This window comes from Callospermophilus lateralis, chromosome 5 (genome assembly GCF_048772815.1).
Source record: "Callospermophilus lateralis isolate mCalLat2 chromosome 5, mCalLat2.hap1, whole genome shotgun sequence".
In the NCBI taxonomy this organism is placed as follows: Eukaryota; Metazoa; Chordata; class Mammalia; order Rodentia; family Sciuridae; genus Callospermophilus; species Callospermophilus lateralis.
In genome coordinates this window covers 96474658-96502212 of record NC_135309.1, presented here as the reverse complement: position 1 = coordinate 96502212, position 27555 = coordinate 96474658, and the positions used below count along the sequence as shown (strand labels likewise).

The 27555-nt window shown below is 33.6% G+C and overlaps 1 protein-coding gene and 1 pseudogene across 6 annotated transcripts in view; one reads left to right on the top strand and one right to left on the bottom strand.

Annotated features, from left to right (window-relative positions):
* The window catches only part of Tmem161b (transmembrane protein 161B), a 64371-nt gene extending 41001 nt beyond the window's left edge, over positions 1–23370 (bottom strand). For 3 of the 6 annotated variants that reach the window (XM_076856035.2, XM_076856036.1, XM_076856037.1), the window contains exons 1-2: positions 23245–23370; positions 4468–4571 (exon numbers count right to left, since the gene is read on the bottom strand). In XM_076856035.2, the coding sequence (XP_076712150.1) occupies positions 4468–4571; positions 23245–23247 (107 nt within the window). In that variant the 5' untranslated portion in view covers positions 23248–23370. Of the gene's footprint in view, positions 1–4467; positions 4572–23244 lie in introns of those variants that run through there. The other 3 variants (XM_076856042.2, XM_076856039.2, XM_076856038.2) reach the window with 2 other exon arrangements.
* Positions 23246–27555, top strand: part of LOC143400469 (U6 snRNA-associated Sm-like protein LSm2 pseudogene) — an 80151-nt pseudogene continuing 75841 nt past the window's right edge.

The following is a 27555-nucleotide window of genomic DNA, read 5'->3' as shown; positions in this document are numbered from 1 at the left end:
GCCTGAAGGTAATTTTATATAATATTTTTAGTGCACCTGCATTTTAATTGTACATGACATCACAGGTGTTGAATTTTCCATTTCATCAGTCAAAACAGTTTCAAATTTTAGATTGCTGCAGGGGATTTGAGATTTTTATGTTAGGCATACTCAATCTGTGTTTTCCTATTTTAAAAAACCTGAAAGGATGAAATACAAAATATTTTTAATTTAGTAACATGGGACAAATTTAATGCCAAATGATGAGATGAGGGGTACAGATTGAGCAACAGGTAATATTTCTCAAGCTCTACTTCATATTTAATAGGTTTTTAGTAATCAAAATCAATATTGATGTGTTTTTGAATTTAGTTAAAATAAAAGCTAAGTAGCTAAAGAATGACTATAAGAATACAGTAAGTAAAGAGAATTCTCATAACACCTATAACCTGAAGGATATATTCTAAAAGGTAAAGTAGACATAGGAGAAAATGTAAAAAGAAGATAATAATCTTAAATAAATTACTCTGTAAACTGCAAATGAAAGTCACCATGGTAGTAGAAAAGTTAAGACTTATTTCCTGAAATTTAAAACTTAGTTATGTATGACAATTCCAGGACAAGATGTGGAGTGGATAACAGCCATAAATCAAATAAATACAGTAGTCTCTCATTTACCCTCAGGGGATATATTCAAAGACAAACCCTCATACCTTGTAGATGCTTGAAACCACAGATAGTACCAAACCCTATATATGCTAACTTTTTCCTGTACATATACACTTATTGATAACTTATAAATTAGGCATAATAAAAGACCAATAATAACTAATAATAGAACAGTTATAACAAAATATTGTAATAAAATTTATGTTAATGTGGTCTGTCAAAATGTCTTATTGTACTGTACTTACCTTCTGCGATGATGTATGTAAAATAACACAATGCCTACATGATGAGATGGAGTGAATGTCATAGGCATTGTAACATATGATGCAAGGGTGACTTGAATATGGCACTTCAATACCACGAGAGTAGATCTGATTTCAAGATGGCTACTAACTGACTAACAAGCAGATAGCTTGTAGAGATGCTAGACAAAGGGATGATTTACATCCCAGGTAGGAAGAACATGAGATCTCATCACACTAGTCAGAATGGTGCACAATTTTAAATTATAAATTATTTATTTCTGAATTTTCCATTTAATATTATTAGACCACAGTTAACTGCAGGTAACTGAAACAGTAAAAAGTCAAATGGCAGGTAAGGGGAACTACTACATTAGACTACGAATCAAACTTCTTAGGGAAGAGATCTGGATTTGTTTCATTTCTCAGTATAGAGACTTGAGTAAATCATTTAAAATTGTTTCCTCATTTGTAAAAAAACAGAGATAATATCACCCATTGCAAAAAAGAAGACACTCATCAACTTTTTTTTACTCCTGGGTACAATGAAGACAACACTTCCCTGTTCCCCTGCCCTTCAGTTAAAACTCGTCAAAGAATCTCAGCCTACTGAATGTGGGCAGAAATGCTGAATATATTTCTAAGCTCAATACTGCAGAATCTCCTGAAAGATCCATAGCCCTCTCTGTTTACTTGCCAACTGGCACAGCATCTAATAGAGGACTCCAAGGTCACAGGAGGAACAGAAGAGCCCCAAGATAGAGAAAGCTAGAATCCCTAAGCCACCCCTTGAAGGATAACTGAATCCTTAAATACCTCTTCTGTGAAAGATCTACCTGGAGAGATGCCCAATCCCTTTGAATCCCCATTTGACCCTGATACCTTTCTAAAGAAAATAAGTAAGAAATTGATATTAACAGATTATAACTGATGTTAATTTCATACACAGATTTTGGAGGTCATGACATACCCCAATGCATTCCCCCCCTACTTAGCTAAGAGTATACAGATTTAAGTGAGATAAAAGATTTTTTAAAATTTCATCAATTTTATACAAATATAAAGGTGATATAATGGAATTAAACTAGGCTAAAGACTACACAGTATTTTTAATAAAAGTTAAAGTTTAGTTTAAAAGCAATATATAAATGTTATTTAACACAAGCTAGAAAATAAATTATTTAGATTGCTAATTTATACAAAAACTGCTTATTTCTTTCAGTGTAATCGCTTACTCCTTCAAGGTATTGACTAATTCAGGAAATAGGCTACTCATAAAGTTAACATACTGAGCATGTGTACCTTTAAACTCTCCATTTCAAAGGGACAGAAATTAATATGATACCAAAGAGAAATTATAACTTTTAAGAAAATTATGAACTATTTATTTACAATTTGAGTTTGTTACCTGTGTTATAAGTAAATATCAAAACAATATATACAGAAACTAACAACAAATTTATTTGTTATTAGTTGAGAACTTAAGTAGTTCTATTCAATATAGTCACTCTCAAACCATTCTACAATATTCAGTTTTTAAAAAGTCCTCACAAGGCTCTCTCCTTTAAGCATTTTACAAACCTTAAAGACTATCCTTAAATTTCTCTTTTCTCAACTCAACTGCTCAGAAGGTTTAAAATGGAAATTCTCATTTCTGGTTAACAGTCTTCTTACATGGGCAACCGAACTGAGAGATTTTTAGATTTTTTCAATACAATTAAAACATTATAATTTCATATTATAAAAGATTGTAAAAACCTCTTTTATATAAACTTATCAAATAGTAAAACCCACAATTTTATTCAACTGAGTTAGTTGATAACACTAAGCAAGTTAGTTTTCATTACTTCAAAATTTCAGTACTAACACTGAAGAAAAAGGGTATAGATGACCTTAAAAACACAAAACTGAGGAAATGAAACTAACAATAACAGAAAAGTCACCATTATTAGAATATCTTGATATCCATGAAAGCTGATTTGGCATTAAAGATGACATTAATATAAAAGGTAATCTGTTTATAAAAGTATCTTAAGATCATGAAGAAAATCAACTTCATGTTTACCTTTGAAGACTGAATTCCCCCTCAAGTTATGTATATATTCTTATGACACATTATTGTTAAAAGCAAAGCTTTTAAATATAATACATTATTCCAATATTAACAAAATTATCAGATTTTGATCTCTAAGCTTTAGTTTTTCCTAGTGGACGTAAGTTTTACAGAAACAAATGGAAAGCAGAACACGTAAGAACAAAACTGCTAAGTTCTTTATAGCTAAAAGAGATCTAGAAGCCTCACTGGACCACAAGAATATAGTTTAGAAATGTGCAATTCTCAGAAGAAAAGCTAACTTAATGTAGTTTATATCCTTTACAAACTCAGATTCTATTTACTTAGAATTAATGATAATTTGCACAGCTGATATTACTGATAGTTCTATTGAAAATCATTTTGATAAGCAAAGTAAACATGATGACACAGGCATATTAAAAATACATAGTAAATATCTAGTTAGATGATTTTCACTTATAAAATAGGTCAAACAGAGGCATTCAACTTTACCCAAACTTTAGTTATTATTTATTTTCCTAATATACACTAGGAAACACCTGTTATTTCATACATTAATCATACATACACACGTTACAATGTTCCAAAAAAATTTATAGCAGTTTAAATATTTTTCCATATTTGAACATCAATGAGACAAATACAAAAATAAAGAACGTAAATAATTAAAAATCAAAAATAAATTCTATGAAGGAAATTAAGGTTTGTTAATGGAAAGGCTCTGAATTAAATAAAGGCATATTCCTCTTGCGGTATATGAAATCATCAGTAGGAGAGTTATCCATTATTTTCTAACTTTAAAGGGTCTGAACAAAAGAAAATGGACACTCAAGGTAGTAACAGAATTTGACTATTCACTAGAAATGATTAATTAAAGTAGACACAGGATCAAATTTATCACTTACCTCTCACAATTACATGGGATTTTGGCATGCATTTCTGTTTTCAGACATTTTGTTTTTGCCTAAACTGTATCACTCTTAATTAACTCCTTTTCTTTTAATCTTATTATTTTATTGTACATATTTTAGCAAAGCAACTTAGTTCTTTTGTGGAAAGAACAGAGACAGTAGACAGTTTTCAGTACAGTAGATAAAACAAATTAACTCTCATAATAAACTCTCAATTGAGTAAACAACAGGACACATACTTTTGAGTATTTTTTCGCAATAGATAGTAAAAATATTTAAACATTTTGATTTCTAATTTCTCATCTTCTTGTTACCAACTTTTAAAAAGTTAACTAGAAAATATGCATGGTATTCTTAGTGGCCAGCCATTCAGTAGACAAAAGAAAAGGGGAGTGGGATGGATTACTGAACTCTTGTCCATGACCCTATACCTTTGTGATATATAACAACTAATGTATGAAATAAGAGTAACAGCTAAATTTTCTCATGACCTTCCTTTGTTATACTTTTAGAAAAAGAAATTAGTACTTCTAGAAATCTTGTAAACTAGAAATCAAAAGTGCCAGTCACAATCAGCCTACCCTTGCCTTACCTGCCATTACAGAGTAGCCATCGAGCAAGAGAATAGTGAGGTATAATCTTCTGCATGACACTGGCCATCACCATGGTAACAACCAGCTGTATACCTATCACACCCTGTGTAAAAAACAAACAAATTTAACAATGAATGAATTTAGATTTGGGAATGCTGCTGGAAATTTTGTTGTACATTTTGAAAATTAAATTTTTAGAAAAATGAGTTAACTATTGAAATACATCATTATTCTGGCATTTAGGTATTCAAGACTAGTACTTAAACTTAAAATACAGTATGTGGTCTCATCTCAGTCCTCTAGAGTTTCCCAGGGTGTCACATCCATGTGAATAAGTCAAATGAAGAAGCATATTCAAAATCTATTCCCAGGAAATGTTCTATATAAATTAAGGGTATCAGGACTGGGGTTGTGGCTCAGTGGTAGAGTGCCTGCCTAGCATATGTGAGGCCCTGGGTTTGATTCTCAGCACCACATTAAAAAAAAAAAAAAAAAAAAAAAAAAAAAAAATATATATATATATATATATATATATATATATATATATATTAAAAGAAAAAAGATTAAGGGAATAAAATCATGGCATAAAATCATGGCATTTGTAGGTAAATGGATGGCATTGGAGAAGATAATACTAAGTGAAGTCAGCCAATCCCCAAAAAACAAATGCCGAATGTTTTCTCTGATATAAGGAGGCTGACTCATAGTGGTGTAGGGAGGGGGATCCTGGGAGGATTAGATGAATTCTAGATAGAGAAGAGGCATGGGAGTAAAAGGGAGGGGGCAGGGGATTAGCAAGGGCAGTAGAATGTGATGTATAACATTATTCAAAGTACATGTATGAAGACTCTAATTGTGTGTCAACATACTTTATATATAAACAGAGATATGAAAAATTTGTGGTATACGTAATAAGAATTGTAATGCAAAAAAACCCCCAAAAAACAAAGTACATGTATAAAATCATAAATACTCTATACAAAGATATGAAAAATTGTACTCTATATGTGTAATAAGAATTGTAATGCATTCCACTGTCGTGTATTTAAAAAAATAAAATCAATAAAACTAAAAAGAAAATTAAAGGTATCAAATTGAAGTGAAAATAGTGATTTCTTCATTTTTCTCTAATTTACTCAACATACTTAAAATATTAATTTGGCAAACTTTAAATAAATATGTGCCTGACATAGCAGCACACCTGTAATCCAGTAGCTCTGGAAGCTGAGGCAAGAGGATTAAAAATTCAAAGCCAGCCTCAGCAACTTAGCAAGGCCCTAAGCAACTGAACAAGACTGTCTCAAAATAAAATATTAAAAAAGATGGGGCTCAGTGGTTAAGCACCACTGGGTTCAACCTCTGGTACAAAAAAAAAAAAAAAAAGTAAAAGTATTATATATATATATTTTTTATTTTTTAACTCTACATTGGTAGCAAATGATTAAGAGTACCCACTATATTAAGTATGATGGCATCCCTGGCCTGAAAATTACTAAAAAAGAAAACTGAACTCATACTGTCTTTACCTACTTACAGTGAGTAGTTTTTTTAATATTGTTCAATAATTCTTTTACTTTTCTCCCATCAATCCCTTCATTATCTATTAGTTGTGTGATTTGGGGTATATTATTCAAATATTCTGCATCTGTTTCCGCTTCTGTAAGGCAGAATTAATAAATCAAACTACCTAATCAAAGTATGATATAAACTGTGCCTTGTACAAACCAAGCAATAAATACAAGTAATAAATACATGTTAGTACTATCTGTCATTGTTTATTGTAGTTGTTATCACTACTATACTCGAAGAAAAATGTCAATAAAAAAGTCTTTCAAAGAACATTACTAATCTTCCAAGTTATAAAAGATTTTATACCAAAAATTTTTTTTAAAAAAAATCTAAGTTCTACATAAAGAAATAATATACACAAAATCAGAAGACTAACAGGGAAAAAAATAGAGGTGACTCTATCATGGGGGATAACATATTAGCTATTATAGATTTCTGGTAAATTACTAGTAAAAGGCCAATCATTTATCAGAAAAGACTCTTCAAGGTCATCCAGTGCAATCTCTTACAGACATATAATATCTTATTAGAGAGTAGGTATTTCTGCTATTAAATAGCAGAAACCATATCTTAGTCACATTCACTAAATATCACAGCTAATAAATGACATTTCAGAAAGTCTGATCTAGAAGATATATATTATGGCAAGTGATAAACTGAAGGGGAATATCTTACCCACTCTTTTCCCTTCCTTCAAATCACGAAACATAGTGAGATGATACTAATAGACCCACTATTAAAGATGTAAACCATATTAAGGCAAAAACTAACAAAAATCAGAAAACTGAAATAACCAGAATTAGCAATGTCTATTATGTTTCTAATAATCCAGACCAGAAACAATGATGCTTTAAACTGTATCCATATCTCTGGTAACCAGAAAGGAAATACATTCTAGAGATATGGTTAAAGAATTCAAGAGACTGACCAAATATGGAGACAAAGGATGAATTAAAGAGACTTACCACAAAGAAAGGTAGGCACCACAGTATAGCTGGTACATTTTCAGTGTTGTAATTAACATGTAACTAAAAAGTATGCAATGCCAAAATGTAACCTTGCTCTGTTGCTTTATTTTATATGCCATTTTTAAGTGAAGCTTTTTAAGTGAAGCTGAAAGTAACTTTTTTAAGTGAAACTTTAAAAAAGGGTTGAAAGTAACTCTTTTTAAGTGAAGCTGAAAGTAACTTACCAAAACTTCACCTGTGTACTATGCTAATAAATAAATACATTATTATATAATAGAAATATTCCAATCTTCTACATATCATTACGTTGCTCAGGCTTGCCTCAAACTTGCAATCCTCCTGCCTCAGCCTCATAAGTAGTTGGGATTATAGGTATGCATCACCACAGTGGCCAATATACTATTAATATTGAACCTAAATCAACATTTAAGACATTAACATGAAATACACACAGTATACACATCAAGGATTAACATACTAAAGTACTGTCTCTAATTAGTTAAAAGGCCATTTAAAATTCAAAAAGAATTCTAATGACCTGTCTTAACTGCCCAAGGTTGCCTTTGCCATGCATGTACATTTGAGTTTACAAAAAAGCAGAATCTGAAATGTTTAAAGATCAAATTTCCTGAGTATTTTTGTTACTTTAAAATAAAGGAAAATGCTTAAGTCAATTTTACCATAAACTTAAAACATAAATTTAATAATAGAAAATTGCTAAACTGAGATTCAGTGAAGCTACAAAGTCCATCAAATTTGAAGTCTCAAAGCACACAACCATATGGGTCATTGACTCAAGTAGCCTTAATAGTTTTATTAAGGCTTGAGAACAATAACTTGACCTAAGAGATGGTTTCTGTCTGGATTCATTGCCCCTAGGTTCTGACTCTTGATAACTGGGACTGGGAAAAGTCATTTATGAAATAGCCCATAAGGACCCAAGAAGGGTGAAACACTGGGGTAACTTAGGTTTCAACCTTTCCACATCTATTAACCTGAGGCCATGAAGAGCAAGAAAGTTATTTGCCCTTAGTGTCTAGAAGAATGATCATTTCAATTTTTGTCAGTAATAGTTTCTGAGTAAGTTTAAAAAATTCTTCCCAATAAAAATTAAACATTTCTCCAAGAAATGAAATATACCAAATAACAGTTTTTTCCTGGTTTGTCAAAACTTAAAATAAAACCTCAAAACCTAAATATAAATGGTGCAATTTTAAATTTCAAGCTTTGAATGTGTCAACCTCAGTGGAGTTGACATTTTGTTATGTTTCATTAAACTAGTTCTCCTGTTGACAAACAGATTGAAACAAAGCATTGTTTACCATTAGAAAGCATATTTGCATGTAAATTTGGGACTCAGACCAACCCAAATGGTTTCAATTATCATCTCTCTGAATAAGTTGGAAGGGAGATAAATGAAAAAGAATGTTATCTAATGTCCTTCCTACTTTTTGTTTTCTTGATTTTTTACATGTTTTAATGACAGCTAGATATGTTGAGACAGACTTCTTAGACATGCTCAAATAATTTTTACTACAAAAGAAGATGTAAATTTTGTCATTTCAATCTTGGTTCACATAAATCTTAAGAGTGCATACTTTAAATATTTAAACAAATACTCCCTGAACAATTTACAAATGAGATAAAGGAGATTCAAACAACCAAGATCATAAAACTACCCAGTTAGGGTAATCTGGAACCCAAACACTTAATGTCCAGCTTAATGCTTTTCCCACTAAAGTCTAATCTAGTGCATTTAATGATCACCACTGAGGAACAAACTACATGCATGGACCATAGATCACTAGCAACATGGAGAAAGTGCATGGTCCTTGCCATCAATGAGTAGCCAGTTCACTGGGATAGTAAATAGAATATTATATAGCCAAGTTATGAGAAGATAGGAAGTTTATGATAACACAGCAAAAAGAGAAAAATTATTGAGGGCAAAAAAAATGTGAAAGGTTTTTTTGTTTGGAAGGTAAAGTATGAGTCAAGACAGCATTCTCAGTTTAGTGAATAATTACTACTATCAGCTTCACATAGAAAGATGTTAGGACAAAAACCAGATACTGAAGGGCAAAAACTATCAGGCTTAGAATTTAACCTGAAGACAAGAGGAATCCCATGAAAAGCAATATTATCTGATGGAAAGTTAAGAAAAATAGTTGTGGATTCCCAAGTCAAGAATGAATGAGTGAGAGCCCAGTAGCAGTACTAGGACAACTGTCCAAGTATAAAAGGTTCAGGTCCTAAAGATAAGAAATAGAGGTGCAGTCTCTCTTACTTTGGTGGTAAAATTATATGTAAGAACTATACATACCTTCACATAGTGATAACTTATTCAATATCTCAAATAATATTAATAATCACTGTAAATCCAAACTATACCACCATAGAACTTGCATGTATAAATAGAAAAACAATGAAAATTAAAATTTAGAAATATGCCATCTACCTAATATAAACCTAGTATCTTGCTGGCTGTTATCAGGGAGCTGGCAGAAAAAAGTTTTGGTTTTCACTCACTGTATTATCCCAAACAGCTGAAGGAATATCATTTCAAGTTCAGAACACATAGTAATTAGGGCACATGTGTGTTGAATGGATGCATGGCATTACTGTTAAAAAAAAAAAATCTGTCTTAATAAAATTTAAAATCCAAGAGTAACATTAGTTAACAACAAATATATCAAGACAATATTGAAGCACCAAATTCCATACAAGAAGTGTTACAGAAATTTAACAATTGGGTATAACAGTTTCATTTATTTGATGAGACTTAAGATGGAAACTGAAATCATAGAAAAGTAAAATGAAGGAAATTTCAGATAAAAGATAAATGTGAACATTAAATAGCATACACAACAAAAAGTCTAGCTCAACAAAATGGCAAGTAACTGTGAGAAATAAGATGAAGACAAAATTTTAGATCACTGAAAATCTTTAAAACCAAAAAGAGGTATTTAGCTTACATGTCTCATCACTTTGGAAGTCTTCTAAATACGCAGGGTAAGGGGATGAAATAATGCCAGTAACATATAAAGAAACTAGACATAACAATATATTGATTGATTCAAGAGAATACTTAAGACTAAGATAAAAGTGGTTGAAACTAGGAGAAATGAACAAAGACAAAGTCTACTTCAAAAGACTGGTAGAACTCTAGAGCAACTGATAGGAAAGTTGTAGCCTAAACAAAACTCAAGAAAGAGGACTGACAAGACTCAGGCTTTCTAAGGGGACCTGGCTTGTATCCTCAGCTTCAGCACATACAGAAAACATGCTTGTGTTGGCATGCTAAGGATGACCAATCAGTATGAGAGCAATCAGAAATACTCAAGATTTCTAAGAGTGTTATCAATTAATTTACAGTAAAATATAGACTAGTAGTTCAGATATTCAAGTTGAGTTAATTTTTCTATTTAATTAGTGTCTTAATAACATACTGGAGCCAACCAAGCTGTCTGGTGAGTAGATTTACAGCAGAAAGCATCAAATACCACTGAAGGATATTTCATTTAGTTAGTGCTGAAGTATGATGAAAAACACTGTACATAGAATACCTCTCTAGAATGCAAAATATTACAAATGTCAGAAAGCTTTGGATAAATATGTTCAATTCTGCTATTTCAACTTTTTCTAGACTGGCTCTTCAGATATCTAAATAAAAATCACTGCATTTTAAAAATGTTAATGTTAATTTTTTAATGTTTCCAATTCTTTAGGGTCACCCTGTGATTCCCACCCCTTTACTGGGCTGTGTTCCCTGAATGGAAAATCATTGTCTTTCAATATATAAATACAGTTGATTTGGCTACAATGTAATCTATAGCAGGTCTTGGAACCAATTCACATCTAAGTTCAAAAGCAAAAGGACATAACTGATTTCTTTCATCATGTGATGATTTTATCAGATTCTTAGTGTTAACAACCCTTTACTGCCACCTCTACCATATCACTTAGCCACATGTGCTAAGTGATATGGTAGAGGTCAGTGCCCAGTGTTATGGGAACACTCCAGGTTAAAGGCAGTGATCAAATCTTCACAGTCTGGAAAAGACTGACTCAGAGATAACATCTAAACTATTCTGACTTGGTTAAAAAATATATCCCATTGTCAGAATAAGAAGAAAAAAATTTAGGCAGATATACCCAACTGTATAAAACGAAAAAAACTGTCATGAACCATAAATAAGGAAACATTCTACATGGCTGGTATAAGTCATACATAATAGACTTTCCTGCAAGTACTGGGAAATAATTCCTGGACCTTATTCTAGAAGTAACCAAATCAAATAAATTTTGGAAGGGTAATTCTGCCACTACGGTGGGGGAAAAAGAGCTGGGTGGTAGTGTAGCTTAGTGGTCAAGTGAATGCCTAGCAGACACAGGTCCTGCATTCAGTCCTCAGCACTGCCAAAAAATAAAGGAAGGGTAAAAATAATAGAAAGTAAGTAGCTTAATTAGAAATCCACTAAAATAGTCCAAGCAACGCTATTAAAAACATGAGCTAAACAGCTGCAGAAGTGCAAAATCAAAAAGAATTAGATTTTTTTTTAAGGAAAATAGGTATGAAGATAATGAGGATAGTAATTATCTATGCAAGGAAAATTTCAGTAGATAAGGATAAAACTCAGGTGATCATGTAAAGATACAATAGAAATAATGGGCATAATTATTCCTTGGAGAAAGTAAGCAATAAGAGGAAAATCTGACAGTTGCTAAAATATGTGTGTACACAGACACACACACATGTATATATCTGAACATATATGTGTGTGTAAAGCAAAACAGAAGGAACCAATACCACCACTTAGGATCATGAAGAGATCAGACCAAAACCATTTATGAGACCTTGTCGGTCCCACTACATGGAAGCACAAGTATCTACGGAGAGGTATTAATTTTGAAACTAAACTCTTCATGGTTATATAAACTTGACAAGGGTAGAAAAAAACAGGTCAAGATTCCAGATATCTTATTTCCTAGTAGAGACAGTTATTTTGCAAAACACCTTATAAAGCATTTCAGAGTTCTCAGATCATCTCCTAATAACCATAATGGGCCGGGGAGTTGAGCTATAAAGAAAGGGAAGAGCAGCTGAAAGCCATGAGGTTTTTTTTGTTTTTTTTTTTTTGGGGGGGGGGGACACAGGAATTGAATAAATAACTGCCAAGCAACGACAAGCCTGCATGATTCAGTAGATCAGGCACAACATAAGAAATGAGTAATCTGGAGTTAGGTAGGACCTTGTAAAGGTCATGGAAATAGGAAAATCCAAGATAGTTATATGACTAATCAAGAGTCAAACAAAGCACCCAAGTGGACAAAGAACAAGAGATGACCTTGAAGAATAACCACATATTTGAAGACAGAGAAAAATGTCATAAAATAACAATTACCAATATTATCTATGTGACTAAAAAGGAGGCATAGAAATAAGATGAACAGTCTGGTAAGAGCATATACCTCAATGATCAACAGACTCAAGGTGGGTTTTTTAAGACAGTAACTGCAGTAGATTATTTAATAGGATTAAGAATTATTTAGATTTAATCAAAAGAAGTCCTTCTGTATAATGCCAATGGTGGTAAAAGTAGTATAAAAATAATCATGGACATACAAGAAGTCTTCCCCATAGACCACTTCTAATATAATTATATGGGCTAACCTGACCTTTTCTATAACATAGCTCATGTCCTTACAGATACAGTAGACTGGACTGGAAAAAGGAAGAAAAAAAAAAAGTCTGTGCTAATTATGAAATAACAGAAAACAGAAATACCTTACTGGCAAAGCAACAAAAAATAAGAAGAAAATCACCTATTGATATTTAATATAGTTATTGACTGGATCACATGAAAGTGCTGACATTAACTTTCCTGACATATAAAGTATCAACTCCATATAGTTTAACCTATTTTAGAAACAGAAAAATAGAATTACTCATAAAACCTCAACAACTAGGATTTAAGTTCAAGCACATGGGTTTTTCAATTATTTATACAATTAATATGCCAGTAATGTTTCATAGAAAAAAAGGTTTTACATTTTCTTGAAGCAAAAAAGTACAAGCATAATTTTTTTGTGGTTTCTAATTCAGGAAAAAAAAAGTTCAATGTATTTATTTTAAAACTTAGTTAAAAAAAAACATAATCCTTCATAAAATGCCTAAATATTTTAAATTTCTTTTAAATTTCTTACAATATAACAGAATTCATGAATTTGACATAACTATATTCAAAAACAGCAGCTCCAGAATTTCTGATGAAGATGATCGTGTAGAATCATTTACCAGAACTTGATTAAATTTAGAAATAAGAGAAAACATTTTCCTCAATGTAAGTTGATAAGGGAAATGAAGACTAACAAATACAATGCAAAGATAGATACTTTTTTACAAGGATAGACAGCATTCTAATTAAATATAATTCATAAACCATTTTAAGATATTTGTTAAAATTAATATACACTTATTTTAAAAGATAATTTTCCACAATTACTTTGGATGAATAAATTACGCAGTATCTCATCTAAAACACAGCCATTAAAACATTAAGAAAGAATAAAATATTTTAAAAGATTTTAACAAGTCACTTCATCTCTAGCCAGGGCACACAAATGTTTCATTATACTACTGGTAAGTAACAAACAAAAGGTTCAGTAGAAGGCATCCTAAATTCTGCCACTCTTCCTTTACTTGTAAGAGTATTTTTCTGACATTGTAGAAAATATCCCTACAGGTCTATAGTTGAAGGAGCTCTTAGCCAAATGAAACAAATCATCTTGTTGAGACCGATTTCTATTTGTCTTCAACGTTCACTTCCCCTTTAAAAAAAAAAAAAAATCCTTGACTTTCCACTTTGTACTAAAATTTTTTTCTACTAAAAAATCATAAGTAAACCTCCAAACTAGCCATAGTTATACTCAACTGTGACCACAAGTGTAAGGCACCTTTTCCCACTAAAACTGTATTCAGTTCATTTCTTACATTCCATCCCCACTCCCAGGACAGTACCTAATGTGGCAGGTTTTCAATGTAAGTTGAATAAATATTTACTTTTTGATAAAATAAAAGGATAAAGCATAAATATGCCCCCGATTTTTCATTACATTCATGACTGTATGACTGTTAAACACTCAACTTCAGCCTGAAGAAAACCACTTGTGTTAAGAGCAAAAGAGAATATATTATGCTATCTACATCTCTCAAAGGACAAGATTATCTTTTTTGAGATAATCATCTCATCAACTTAATGCAACCTACTTACAAATGCTTTCTTTTAAACAAACTAAATATTATAACTTTGGTTAGTATACTAATAAAGCTTCATTAAACACATTTTAAATAAAAATTTTATCTTAACTCTAAAATTTAAATAGCCAACAAAATTTAATGTGTACTCTTAATATTAACTGTTAGGTAAATGCATTCATTGTGAATATTTAAATGCACTGAATTATTAAACACTAGGATCAATGTAGTTCTGTTACTAACTAGCTACACAGTAATTAGGAAAGCTCTAGCATTCATTGATTCATTCCTTATCTACAAAATGACAAGACATGGCATATATCTCTAAAATCCCAAACAGATCTTAACCATCTATGATGCAATATTTTAACTAAATACACACTAAATCATTGGCACTCACAAATCTAACATTTTATTACTAGTGACAATGAATAATAATCCCTTCCTTATAAGGATTATATAAGATAATATTTATAAAGGAAAATCAAGAATTTCAATTAATATAACAGAGTGGACTTGACTTATCACCCAGCATTCTTACTTCAACTACTGTTTCATGGCAATTTCCTTCAAGAAAGACTTATTAATACCAACAATGTTTTTATAAGGTACTGAACCTTGAAATGCAACCTTTTAAGTATGAAACTTATCAAAGCTGAACAATAATCAGGCTGGCCAGACCACACAGTGGCCAAGAAGTAGGCAAGAAGTCAAAATCCAATGCCACTAACTGTGTGATTTTGGACAAGTGACTCTAATCTTGCTGGGCATCCATTTCTACATCCAAAAACAAAAAAAAAGGTTTAACTATTTAGGTTAAAAACAAAAAACAGGACTTAACGACTTCATAAGGATTTAAATCAGTTAAAACAATATATGATAAATAGTAACTGCTAAATAAATGTAGCTATTATTATTGAGGAAACGTAAATTTCAAGGAAAATTCAATTTTCCTTGAAAATTTAGGAAACGTGAATTTTTTACTTGCCTGTAGTGCTTCTACTTACCCTTAAAGAACTAGTCCAACCAATCCTTCTTTGTGATATCCTTGAATTCTATACAAATTAAATATTCATTCTTTTGAATCCACAATGTACATTCAACTAAATGCAAACCAACAACATGCACAAATTATATACTCAGAATCATACAATCTTGAGCCAAACTATAAAGATCACCTGATTCCAATTCAAGCACTTTTGATGCAATGTGTTTACTTTTCATAAGGTCATTTTTAGAAATACAAACCATCGATTTTCATATCTTAATTAAAGATTTTTAAAAATTACAATCAGATATTAAGATTAACTTTTTGAGTCTCAATATAAGAATAGCTAACAGTTTTAACAATAGTTAAAACTGCTTCAGGGGCTTGGAGTTGTAGCTCAGTGGTAGAGCGCTTCCCATAGCGTGTGTGAGGCACTGGGTTCAATCCTCAGCACCACACAGAAATAGAGAAATAAAATAGAGGTATTGTGTCCATCCACAACTATAAAGTATATTTTTTTTTAAAAAAACTGCTCCACACTTTACTAAATCATAAGTTTATAGCCAAAGTGCAAAAGATATTTAATCTACTATAACAATAGAATTACGATTGTTTCATATAAATAAAAAACACGTAGATATAAAATTAGAATATTTTCAGTGAATGAGGTGTATTCTTTAAGAATTGTAATAATATAATATAAAAGACTAAAAATTCTGAATCTAATAAGTGATTATAGCAGGCTTGTAAGACACAAATTAATATAAGTCCAGTGACTTTCCTATGCATCAGCAATAAAAAAGAATAACTTAAATTAAAAACATGCTATTTTCTGAGCATGGCAGTGCATACCTGTAATACCAGTGGCTCCAGAGACTGAGGCAGAAGGATTGCAAGTTCAAAGCCAGCCTCAGCAAAAGTGAGGTGCTAAGCAACTCAGACCCTATCTTTAAATAAAATACAAAATAGGGCTGGGGATGTGGTTCAGTGGACAAGTGCCTTTCAGTTCAATTCCTAGTACCAAAACAACCAATCATGCTATTTACATCAACATATTAAAAAAAGTCTTAGATATAAATCTAACAAAATAGACACAAGAAGTGATGACCAAAATTAAAGAACTAAAAAAACAAAAAACGGAGAGCTATTCCACGTTCAAGAATAAGAAGACGGAGTAGGGAGGATAGGAAGGGCAGCAGAATAGAATAGACAATATGATTGATGTATGTACATTCCATGTATGTATTATATATCAAAATGCATTCTACTGTCATGTATGACAAAAAAATAAATAAACAAAAAATATAAAAAGAATAGGAAGACACAATATTGTCAAGATGTCAGTCCTTCTCAACTTGATCTACATATTCAATGCAATCTCAATCCAAATCCTAGTACATTATCTTGTTTCCATTGTCTTTTTATTTTTTTCTTTTTAGGTATACATGACAGTAGAGTATATTTTGTCATATTAAACATATGCGGAGTATAACTTATTCTAATTAGGATCTCATTCTTGTGGTTGTACATTGTGGGAAGTTATTTTGTGAATTTAAAAAAAAACCTGATTCCAAAGTTTATAAGGAGAGGCAAAAGTCCATTCCACGGATAGATAAAATTTGGGTCATAGGTTGCTTTAACTGCCTGGGTGAAAAATCTGGATTAACTTGGAAAGCAAAGGGGACATATGGAAGGTTTTAGAATAAAGGAAAGATCTGAGATTTTCAATTAGCCAAAAGCTGAATGTCATTCAGGAAAAAGGGCCAGGTCCTCTGGTTTATGTATAGGGGGCATAATAGCTCAAATAAAACTCCATTCACGTAGCATCACCGAAGAGCTGATGATGTGATCATGGCCCACCATTGGAGTACCCCCTGGGGAGAAAGCATATCTTAAATAAGGCCCTACCAGGTGTCCACAGGCTCCCTAGAGAGACAGCCCAATGTGAGTAGGCATAGATTTGTTCAACATTACAGTGTGACCACCCTGATGTGGGAGAAAGGCCAGGGCCCTGCCCAGCTTAGGCAGGTCATACAGATGTGAGGGTCCTCAGCATTATAGCATGTTTGAGTGCCTCCCTGAAAAGTGATTCCACAGAACAGAAGCTAGCTAGGCAGTGGAGAAGCCACAAAAATTCAGCTGCCCTGCACCAGTTGCCTCCTTTGCTAGCTCCAGCCATCAAGAATCTCACGTACATGTGTTTAGTATTTGTTCTGTGCAATACCCTCTGTTAAGCAAAAAGTTCCTATCACAAAGAAATGAAGAGAAAACAAAATAAAATAAGGAAAGGCAAAAGACCCATAATAGATAATACAATATTGAAGAACAAAATTATACAACTGACAGTAACTAATTTTAAGTAATCAAGACAGTACAGTATTGGTGAAAGAAAAAAAATAGTTCAATAAAACAGAATACAGAGTCCATAAATAGACCCACATAAATATAGTTACTCTGTCTTTGACAAAGGAGCAAAGGAAATTCAATGAATAAAAGATGGTCTTTTTGGGCTGGGGTTGTGGCTCAGTGGTATAGCACTTGCCTAGCATGTGTGAGGCACTGGGTTTGATTCTCAGCACTACATATAAATAAATAAAATAAAGGTCCATCAACAACAAAAAATTCAGAAGATTTTTTAAAAAGATATTTTTTCAACAAATGGTGCTAGAATTGGACATTCGTATGCAAAAAAAAAAAAAAAGAAAAAAAAGAATCCTGACATAGACTTTACACTCTTCACAAAAACAGAATCAAATGGATCATAGACTTAAATGTAAAAGATAAAACTATGTCATAAAAGGCTACATATGAGAAAACTTAGATGACTTTTGATATGGCACTGACTTTTTATATATAACACCAAAGGCATGCTCTCAAGAAATAGTTGATATGCTAGACTTGATTACAAGTAAAATTTCTATTCTTTGAAAGATAATATCAAGAAAATGAGAAAACAACACACAGACCAGAAGTAAATATTTACAAAAAACATCAGATAAAGACCGTTTCCCAAAATGAGAAAATCTTTGCCACCTGCACCTCAGAGCATTAATCTCCAGGATATATAAAGAACCCAAAAAACTTAACACCACAAAAACAAATAACCCAATTAATAAATGGGCAAAGGAACTGAACAGACACTTCACCGAAGAAGAAACACAATAGGTCAATAAACACATGAAAAATATTCAACATCACTAACAATTAAAGAAATGCAAATTAAAACTACATTGAGATTTCACCTCACTCTAGTCAGAATGGCAATTATTAAGAATACAAGGTATATAAACCTGTGCTCAGTGTATAAATCTATGAATCATCACTTTGTGATTTCCTTCATACTATTGATTTTTAGAAATCCTTCCATGTCTTGAGATACATATTCACTTAAACTTAAAAAAGAATACAAGTAACAATAAATGCTGGCAAGGTTGTAGGGGGGGAAAGGTACACTTATACACTGCCAGTGTAACCACTCTGGAAAGCAGTATGGAAATTCCCTAAAAAACTTGAAATGGAACCACCATTTGATCCAGTTATCCCACTCCTCGGCCTATACCCACAGGTCTTAAAATTAGCAAACTATAGTGATATAGCTACAACAATGTTTAGAGCAGCTAAATTCATTGGATTAGCCAAACAGGAATGAAGGGAAGGGGGAAGGAATGGGATTAGCCAAACAAAAATGAAGGGAAGGGGGAAGTAATGGGAATAGGAAAGAGGTAGAATAAATCAGACATAATTTTCCTATGTTCATATATGCATACATGATCAGTGTAACTCCACATCGTATACAACCACAAGAATGGGAAATTATACTCCATGTACATATATCAAAATACATTCTACTATCAGGTACAATTAAAAAGAACAAATTTAAATTTTTCAAAAAAGAACCAACCTTCAATCAATCAAATACTAAGGAACAGTCTCTAATATTCTGTTACCTAAACCTCTTTAGGAAAGTAGCAGAGAGAAGTCAAAGGCAGAGGTCTGGTAAGAAAACCAAATCTCTGCCACTATTATGGCAAATGCTAAAGTCCGCACAGCACCCATTCTTCAAACTTCACATCTAAGTATCACTCAGCTACAAAAAACACCTCTAATTTCTCAATGTTTCTTATATCTATATTTTCTTGTAAGGATGGTCTAAGGACTGCGAGCTTCAGACTTAAAGATTCTGAAACTTCGCCCCACAATAATGGGGCCCCAGCAAGCATTTTTATCAAATATCATGAGTAATTCATTATGTAAACTTGTGTTTAACAGCTAGACTCTTGGGACTGGGTAGTTGTAGCTCAGTGGTAGAGCTCTTGCCTAGCATGTGTGAGGCACTGGGTTCAATCCTCAGCACCACACACAAAACACATAAAATAAAGGTATTGTGTTCATTTACAACTAAAAATATATAAATTTTTAAAAAGCTAGAATCTTAATCCACTCTACAAAACTCAGTAGAAGTTACCAACTACATGACCTCCCCAAATTAGAATTAATTTATTTCTTCTGTACTGTTTGAAATTATTACGTGTAGTTCTCTTATAACGTTTACTACCTTTTCACTTCCCAATACTCCTCCTTACCTTCTCTCTGAAGGAAAACTTTCTCATTAATTCTGATTAACTATGGCAGAAGATTACTACTTGTTTTTACTCCAATAGATCACTGCTTAAAAGTTATTACAGGATGCTACATAGATAAAATGAGCTGAAATACCTACAATTCCAGGAGCTAGCTCTAATCTACCTAATGTTCTCCCACAGATTATGATGAATGATGATTTTTTATTAAAAAGAGGTCTATAATCTTCTAAAAGAATACAACAAATGGTTTTATTCCTTTAATAAATTTTCTAGAGTATTTTCACAATTTGAAAGTATAAAAACTATGAGTGAGTTCAGTATTTTTAGTCTAGATTAAAATCCTATTGCTATTTGCTCAGAACATGAGGACTTTATTATATGCACAGGCATCTATGGAGTTTTGTTCTGCATCTGTATCAGAGAACAGAATGAATTTATAATTGATTAAATTATAAAATAAAAATGTCCCCAGAGTTTCTTTACATTCTGGAGTAGTATTTAAGACAACATTGAAGTACTCAGCCAAACCTAACAAAAAATTTCCAAATATTACCTACATGATATGTAAAAAATAAAAAGAAATGACAAAAGGAATCAAACTAAAGAAAACAAAAGGGCAAGGAAAAAAAACAGTAGAAACCAAGACTAAACTTCATTTAATTTGAATTATGCTTCTATTCTGAAAAAAAAAAAAAAAAAGTTCAAAGTGAAGCCCCACAATCATGAATGTAAGAATTAGGCTAGGCACAAACGCATGGTCCTATAATCCCAGTTACTGTGAGGAGCGTAACAAGTTCAAGGATAGCCTGGGAAACTTAGGGAAACCTTGTCTCAAAATATGAAATTTAAAAAGCTTAGGAGAAGGCTGTGGCTGTAGCTCAGTGACAGAGTGCTTGCCTAAAACATGTAAGGCACTAGAGTTGATCCTCAGCACTGCATAAAAATAAATAAATAACGGATTCTGTCTATCTACAACTAAAAAATTGGAAAAAATAAAAAAGATCTGGATTTAATTCAGTGATAGAACACTCGACTATTGTGTGCAAAGCCCTGAGTTCAATCTCTAGCACAGCAAAAAAAGTGTTAGATGGTGCTTTAATCCCCATCAATTATTACTTCTTTTATCTAGGAGAAATTTGGAATCCTTATCAAAGTTGAGTGATTTTACCAAATTCACATAATAATGGGCAGAATCTGGATCTCCTGAGTTCATGTCTAGTGTGTCCTTTTTAATACATCGTTAGGTCTAAACAATGTAAAAAATGTTGTCACTTCAACCAAGCTGAATCCTAAATAAATTCAATATGTTCACTTTATTAAGTCATCAAACCTTTTGTTTTGAAGAATTCCAGGCTCTGACTACACTTGCATATATTGACATTATCAATTTCATATCTAGGAAAGATAGGGTCAAGTAATTAGCTCTGAAGTATAAGCAATGCCAGAATGAACACAGCCAAATATCTGATCCCCAGACTGAAACATTCTAAGAATAAGCATAAGAATACATTTGTTTAAGATATAATTACCTCTTTTGAATTGGCAGGAGAAAGGTTCTATTGCTACTATTCCAGAACATAAGAAACAAGTTCATATTCAGCTTCTTTGTGACTATGATGAATTTAAGGATTTTAAATTACACCATCTTCAACTTTTTAGACCAAGAAATAAAAAGTTGATCTTAAATTTAAGAAAATGAGATGAGAGTTTGAGTTCAGACTACTACCTCAAGTAAATAATTTCCTATTTCTGAACCCCATATTTGTCTGTAATATTCAAGAAGATAGAATGGTTGATCAAGATTTGGTTCCTACCAGTTCCCTTTCTTTGTCTAATTTCATTGATGCGAAGAAAAAAAAAAAAACCTCTCTTAAGACACACAAACCATACTATTCACTGAGGTTTAAAATACATAAACAGAGGGCTGGGGTTGTGGCTCAGCAGTAGAGTGATGGCCTCCAACATGTGAGGCTCTCGATTGGAACCTCAGCACCACATAAAAATCAATAAATAAAATAAAGGTATTGTGTCCAGCTATAACTAAAAAATAAACATTAAAAAAATAAAATACATAAACATAATGCTTAAAGGGATATATGTTATCTGGTAGAGTGCACAGGATCTTATTTTGAAGATCTTTGTTTTACATTCATTTCATTTTCTAAGTCATTAAAAAGTTAATCATCACACAATAACCAAAATGAAACTTGACAATATTTGGCCCTGAAAAAAATCATGGCTGACTAGAGCCAAATTCCAAGGCATAAGCCCTGCAGATGAGGATTTAAAAGCTTTCACACCATGAAGTAACTTGACAGTTTTAAACTATGCTAGAGCCCTGTGATCTTGGAAACAACAAAGATTTAAAAAATAAAAATAAAAACCATCGTTTTGTGTTCTAGAAAATGACTTACAGAAATAGAATCACCATTCCCCATAGAACTTAAATAAGGTTCACAGTCTAATCTTCCACCCAGCTCCTGCGAATTTACCTATGACAAAGCCAGGATCTAGACCCTCCAAATTCCCTGTTTGTTTCATAAATGACGTCCTGAACTGCTTGTCACAACCAATCAATGGAAAACAAGAGCTTATTAATCAGACTTTGATTAAGAGTCTCTTCCTAGAAGTCCCTGGACGTTGGCTTGCACTCAGTCTGAAACAGCATACAAACCACTGTTAACAGCTCCTCAAAATAGGTTGCCTCAGAGAAAAACATTCTCTGGTTAGTGTCCATCATAACACCAGTCTTTCATCTTACTTCTCCATATGTGGTTCTTTCTAGCGTTATTACCCTGCCCTATAAAAGAGAACTTTTTTGTCTAACCTTTGAGACCCTTGCTGATCCCATGATCAAGGCATTCTCTCTACTATGATAGATCTTTCCTCCATACCTTTAGGATTTTTCCTTTCGAATAAAATCTGTTCTTACTAATCGGGATTTTTAAATTTCACATCCTTTCCAATTCTGAAATGGCTGAGTTTGAAAGATAACCTGATTTTGTGTTCACTTGGAAACACTAAAGGTATTTCTAATTCTCGGTCTCTGTCCTGCGGCTGAAAAAGAAGGCGGGGAGGAGGTGATGAGCTGGGCAAGGTCAACTCTGGGTACACTTGGCGCTACGGGCCATACACACTGATGGGCCACGAAGAGGCAGGCTACCCACTAGGTACTTCCTGCCAGATCCACTCCCACCCTCCGCCCTCCTAGTCTCGCGGCTGGTCAAGACGGATGCAGATTCCTCAGGAGCTCTGACACTTGGGGCGGGTAGTGGGTCCTGCACAGAGGTTCACCGGGTGCTCCAGCCAGTTCCATTCTAAGCAGGGCACTCAACCGCCTCCCCTCACAGGAGACTTCCTGGCCATTTCTCTCCCACAGTTGTTACTCTTGCCTTCACAGAAGAACTCACCATGGTGCCAAGGACGGTGAGTGGACCAGACACCCCGGAGCCGCCGGATCTCCCCTGCCGGTGTTGCAGAGGGGAACCTCTAGAAACCGCGAGGAAGAAGGTCTTCCGGCTCTGCCGGAAGTTTGCCTGCGCGGGACAGGAAGTTCCTCCTCCTCCTGAACGCCGGCAACCCCACGCTACGCAGAGGTGAAAATACGTAGGATGTCCTCTAAAGAAACTTCCGTGGTGCTAGGTTAGGGGCTGGGGGTGGTGCTGACCTTGAGAGGTGAGGGGAAGGCGCAGGCGCAGGCGCAGCACAGGTAGGTGGGCGGGCGGAGCGCCCTTGCCGCGCTTAAGACGATTCTGAGGTAGGTTGGGTGGTTTTGAAAGGAGCGCAGTCTCCCTCTGGGAGGTGGCGGAAGTACAAGCAGGTGGCTCGGGTGAGAGTCAACCCCTTTACCCAGCGGATTTAGTGAGGATAAAGACCATTTGGGTCTTGTTCTTCCTGATACAACGCCGTAATTGCCTCGGCTTTTAGCCAGTGCCCTGTCTCATTGTACCCTTTCGCTTTTCTGATTTCGTCCCTTTGGGGAGTCTCGCCTTCTCGGTAGACCTGTTGTCCATCTGTGGTTTTCATTTCCTGTCTTAGTGTGTCCAGCTCTACTCCCTCAGGTCAATGGAATCTGACCGTGAGAAGTTTCTTCATTATTCAGACACCAGCTGGAGCCAGAAGGACATCTACGAAGAACAGAGTAACCAGGAAGAGAATTCTACCTGTTCATTATATTCCGATATGGACGTTTTCTTTTTGGCTATTAAAAAAAAAAAAAAGGAAACGAAATTATCAAGTGGAAAGAAAGGAAATTACCCCCAGTCAACTCTTTATGCCTTTTTATTATAATGAGATATATTCCTGGAGGCAGACTTGAAATGCAGAGCACCATCAACCCAGAAGTACATGGGGATCTTTACTTAAGTTGTGGCTATCTGTAATCTCATCCATTTCTTTTTGCTGTAGTGTCAAGTTTTGTCATGAAGTTGGAACTGAGGCCGGAAGCTAAGAAGCTTCAGAAGTTAGAAATGGTTATGGATTTTCAGTTTCACCCTTCTGACCAGAGTATCTGGAGGGAATGATATGAATGTCGTAAATGACCCAAAGACCTTGGGTCTGAACCATCCAAAAGAAGCAGGCATGGAGCAGTTGCTTTATATTAGAAAGGGGGTTCAGAGACTGGTTGTGTGAGTTATGTTGTCTTTTACTTTAAATTTTGTGTGTGTTGAGGGGATACATGGTATTATAAGGAGGGAAGATACAGAAATCCTGAATACTGACAGAAACAGCTGGAAGCAGGAGGGGGCTGAGGAATAGTTTGTGAAACAGATTCTGCTGAGGATCAATCCAGAACTTCCCTGAGGGTTCAGCTTCTGCTGTGTAGGGACTAGGTTGTAAATAGACAAGCCCCAGGGCATCTACAGATGGTTAAGTGTGTTAGAGAGGGGTTGTAGTTGTCTGCTAGTGGATCTGTGGGAAGCTGGTGCTATCCTTGAGGAAGAAAAGGTGGAGAAGGAAAGTGGCTATCAGCCTGTCAGTGACAACACATCCTGTGAAGTCTTATTCTTTCGTTTCTGACAGTGTGGTTCTTATATCTGTCCTCAACCTGGCAGCCTCATTGAGGTTCACAAAGCATCTCCTTCTATGTGACAGTAATGTTGAAATTATTATCAGGATAGATTCTCTTCTTGCCAGAGTAAAACCAAGAAAATAAATCACTTTTGTTATCTGCTTATCATTTTTTATATGCCATGGGGTTCTATATTCGTTATTAAGTATAAAGCACATTGATAAATACTCCTTGGTTAATATCCTTTAATATTCATGTTTCACAGTTATCTTTATTACATCATGATAAATCTTATACAAGTAGTATTTTAATGATTTAAATGCATATAATATATTTTAATGCAGTGTCACCAATCCCTTTTTTATCCTATAGAAAAACAGTATTTTCTATTCTTTACCTGTCTTAAAGGAATTTTCCTGTTTCCATTTCTTAAAATAGAAGTCTTTGACAAAGATTCAAAGAAAGGGAAGAGTTATGAAAGGGGGAAAAAGGTGTGAATGATGAAGATTAAAAAGAAACTCAGTAGTTTTGACAAGGGGGTTGGGAGCATAATCATTGAGAAACGTCTTGGTTGCTTACTATTAGGACTTAATTTAAAAAGTTGAAATGTCCTGAGAGAAATCTTCCCCAATATTTAGAAGTGCCAACAGGAAGTTGCCTCCTCTCTTAATACTCACATTGACCTGGAACTCTTACAATCTTTAAAACGTATTACTTTTTTCAAAATTCAGTCCATAGTTTTTGCAAAATGTACTGCTTAGTTTCTCCTCTAAGAAACCTTTCACTGTTCTTACTCTCATTTAATAAGTGTGATTATTACATGCTTTCTTTTTTTTCCTGTTATTTATTTATTTTTTTAAAGAGAGAGAAAGAGAGAATTTTTTAATATTTATTTTTTAGTTTTCGGCGGACACAACATCTTTGTTTGTATGTGGTGCTGAGGATCGAACCTGGGCCACACTCATGCCAGGAGAGCGCGCTGCTGCTTGAGACTCATCCCCAGCCCTCCTGTAATTTATATTATTTTCCAATAACCACCTAGAGAACTGGGATCTTGTTTTTGTTCTGTTTTGCCACCTTCCTCTATAAGAAATACCTTAATGTTGTGGACAAAGACCATTTCAGTTAAATTGCCTTAAAATTCTTTGTGGACAAGATGTTAGTTGTCATAATACTTTAAATGATAAAAAGTAGTTGCAGTCTTACTTATAACAATAAGATTAGTCACATTCTGTTATATATGCTTAGTGGGATATTATCTGTTTTTAAAAGCCATTAGACTATTGTTTCTAATGGAAAATGTTTAAATTTCTAAGTTAAAAGAGCATTTTATGGACTATATGTTTCCCCCCAAAATTCATATATTGAAACCCTAACCCACAATGACACAACATAAATAGATAGGAACTTTTGGAAGGTGATTTGTCGTGAGGGTGGAGACCTTATGATACAATTAATGACTTTATAAGAAGAGATACAAGTGATCATGTTTTCCCTCTTCTCTCCATCATGTGAGGACAAGGTAAGTACACAGCTATCTGCAGTTCAAGAAGAGGGCTCTGTCCAGAACCCCATCCATGCTGGCACCCTAATCTCTAACTTCCTAGCATCCAAACTATTAGAAATGTATTCTATTGTTTGATCTACCCAGTTTATGCAAAATACTGCTCAGGGTGGGTTTTTGTTTGTTTGTTTAATTTTTTTTTTTTTTTTTTTTTTTTTTGTGAATGGACAGAATGCCTTTATTTTATTTGTTTATGTGGTGCTGAGGATCGAACCCAGCATGTGAGGCAAGCACTCTGCTGCTGAGCTACAGCCCCAGCCCAGATGGTTTTGTTTTGTTTTGTTTTGTTTTTTGTTTTAATTTAGGTAAAGAATAGATCAGTTTGGCTTTTGTTTCTAAAATTTTGCTTTTTAACATTCACCTATATTGCTCTCATCTTTCTAGTTTGGGGAAAATTTTTTTTCAGAAGCATATTGCAACCTTTTAATGATTGAATAGCCTCCCTGAATCTCCTTTATTTCCATGACCCTTACCACAGTTGTTTCTATGACTGTACCACATATCTGATCAATTGGTTGCATAAACTCTGAAAATTTTACACAAGTGGTACGGTGCACATTTTCAAAAACCGTTAACATATGAAATGGGATCTTGATACCTTTTGATACCGTTTCTTGTGAGGAAAATCTAAAAGAGTCACCATCACTAAGGGCAGTAAACAGACAAAACCATATCTGTTGGAAACTGAAATTACTTTTATTCATTCATTAAATATTTATCACCAGTCACTGTTCTGTACTCTGAGAAAACCATGGTAAATAAAGTAGACATAGTCCCTATCAGGTAATTCATGTTTCAGTAGTAACTGACCATACATGAATAAATAAGGAAAATGTAAGATGGTAAGTACTAGATGAGTATTATAACAATAGTACTTCATGACTAAATAGATGACTATTTTAGATTATGTGATTAAGAACAACTTTTAAAAAGATGCCATTTATGCTTCTGTTTCAATGATAAGAGAGCCCTGTTTTGCAGAAATTGAGGAACCATTGTTTACAGAAAGGGTGACAATGCAAAACAAAGGAATGATCTACCTTGGAATATTTCAGGAGTCAAAAGAAAGTCTACATAGTTGGAACATAGCGCCTAAGGGAAGAATAATGCTGAAGGGATTAGAAAGGCTAGATCATGTTAACATTG